We start from the raw sequence: 2,003 nt of genomic DNA, 5'->3' as shown, positions 1-2,003 counted from the left end.
CTGGTTTACAAGAACTAGTTCCAGGACAGGCCCCAAAGCTACAGAGAAACCCTGTCTCGAAAAACCAAAAAAAATATGATGGAACCCTTCGGTTGAGAGCTGGAGGCGGACGCGGCGGCAATAGCAGATGGCACCGCTAGAGGGCGATAGAGGTCCAAGCACGGTGCTTGCGCACGCACACCGTTTTCCATCGCGCCGAGGCCCGCGCAGGCGCATGGCTTCACTGCCGCTGGAGCGGATGTCGAGCGCTCCTGAGCTCAGCGCTCCCTGGTGACCGTAACGGAGTCCACTGTCGGCGATGTCCGAGCTGCCCGGAGAGAGCATGGTCCCCGACCTGAGCCCCATGACTGGCATCGGCGACGTTCTGCAGGGGGTCGTGGGCGGAGGCAGTCGGGTCCCCGGAGCCCCGGAAGATCCGCTGGCCGGAGCCGCCGGGTCCATGCCGTGGGCCGCGGGCCCGCTTCCCAGGCGACTCCCCGGCGTGGCGGGCCTGATGGCCATGCCGCACGTCCACGCGCCGCTGCGCCTTCTAGAGCTGCACGAGCAGCGGATGTTCCAACACTACCTGCACACCAACCCCCTGATCCCCACCCGGCTGCTCCGCGACATCGAGGAGCGTCGCCGGCTGTTCGTGGAGGGCTGCAGAGCCAGGGAGGCGGCCTTCGACGCCAACCCCCCGCAGATGGACTCGGACGCCCGCGCCTTTACGATGGCGCTCACCGCCACCGACGCCCGCGGCCCCACCGCCGACTGAGTGGCGGCCTTCGCCTCTAATCCCAGCCCTCGGGAGGGAAGAGGCTAGAGGATCTGGGGTTCAAGGTCATCCTTGGCTACTTGGCGAGTTGGAGGCCAGCCTGGGCCACAGGAGACTCTGTCTTTAAAAAATAAAAGATTGGTGGGCAGGTGACTCTTAGGGTCAAGGGTAAAGGCAGAAGTCTGGGCAAATGTCATGAGGTGGGAAATTCACTCAGAGTGCAGCGATGAGCGCAGTGGAATGAAGCAGGACCAGAGAGAGGTGGACACTCGAGGCTTGAAGCTAGCTGGCAGAGGCCCCTTCTGACTTCCACCTTGTGATCATTAGCTATCGCTCACTACCCTCCACCCTCACCCCCTGGAATTTGTGGAAACTCAAGGTTGCTTCACTGTATCACTGTATAGGACGGTGGGTTAGCAAAGATGAAGTCTAAGAATTACCAATGGGGAAAAAACACAAAGAAATCCACCGAGATTCGGGGAGAAAGCAGGGAGACTGGTTCTTAGACACAGTTGCTCCTGGATTTTGCTGGCATCCGAAGACTGTTGAGACAACTTGGACCTTTCAGAATTGAGGCGTCATCTCATTGTCAGCTGACAAGCCCAATGTGCAGTTAATTCTTGCGTTTGATGTTCTAGACAAGTTGTAAATACTCAGATGGGGGAAATCGTGTGTGTTTGTGAGACCATGTGTAATTGTATCCTTGTGGGAATAGATTTAATATTTAAATGATAAATGTACAATCAAGAGACTCAAAAGTAGCAAAAGATGCTATGGGAAGTTAAACTTTTCTCTCTGCCAAACTGAAAACTGTCCGAGCAATAGTGATTTGGGGTGGGGGTGGGGAAGTTGGTTGTAGGGTTTTCAAAACCTTTCTCCAGTGCATATATACGAGCTGAGACATTCTAGTACTCCCCCAGTGCTGAGTGCTGAGGATGGAACCCAGAGCCTTGCACACGTGCCACCCTGCTGTGCAGCGGCCTTCCCAGTCCTTTTCAGTTATACAGGGCTGGCGAGGTGGCTCAGGGGTTAGAGGTGTTTGCTGCTGAGCTCTGTTACTGCATTTGATCCCGGGACCCTCCTGTTTCTTCTGACCATACACATGCAATGTAAAAAAAAAAAAAAAAAACCTCGATAGTAGGTACCTATATCAGTATCTTTGCTTTTTATATTTTCAGTTATATTGGAAGTAATTTTATATTTTTTTTCTTTTTTATTAACTGCTACTTAAGGCTTGTATCTTAACATA

General features: G+C 53.8%; 1 protein-coding gene across 1 annotated transcript; it reads left to right on the top strand.

The window, feature by feature from the left end:
• Positions 1 to 221: 221 nt before the first annotated feature.
• On the top strand, positions 222 to 831 carry Eid2b (EP300 interacting inhibitor of differentiation 2B). The gene has a single exon (XM_005371292.2). The coding sequence runs from the start codon at positions 299 to 301 to the stop codon at positions 752 to 754; it is 456 nt and encodes a 151-aa protein (XP_005371349.1). The 5' UTR covers positions 222 to 298; the 3' UTR covers positions 755 to 831.
• The last annotated feature ends 1,172 nt before the right edge of the window (positions 832 to 2,003 follow it).

This window comes from Microtus ochrogaster, unplaced genomic scaffold (genome assembly GCF_000317375.1).
Source record: "Microtus ochrogaster isolate Prairie Vole_2 unplaced genomic scaffold, MicOch1.0 UNK103, whole genome shotgun sequence".
NCBI lineage: Eukaryota > Metazoa > Chordata > Mammalia > Rodentia > Cricetidae > Microtus > Microtus ochrogaster.
The sequence above is the reverse complement of the archived record's forward strand: the minus strand, read 5'-3'. Positions and strand labels throughout refer to the sequence as shown.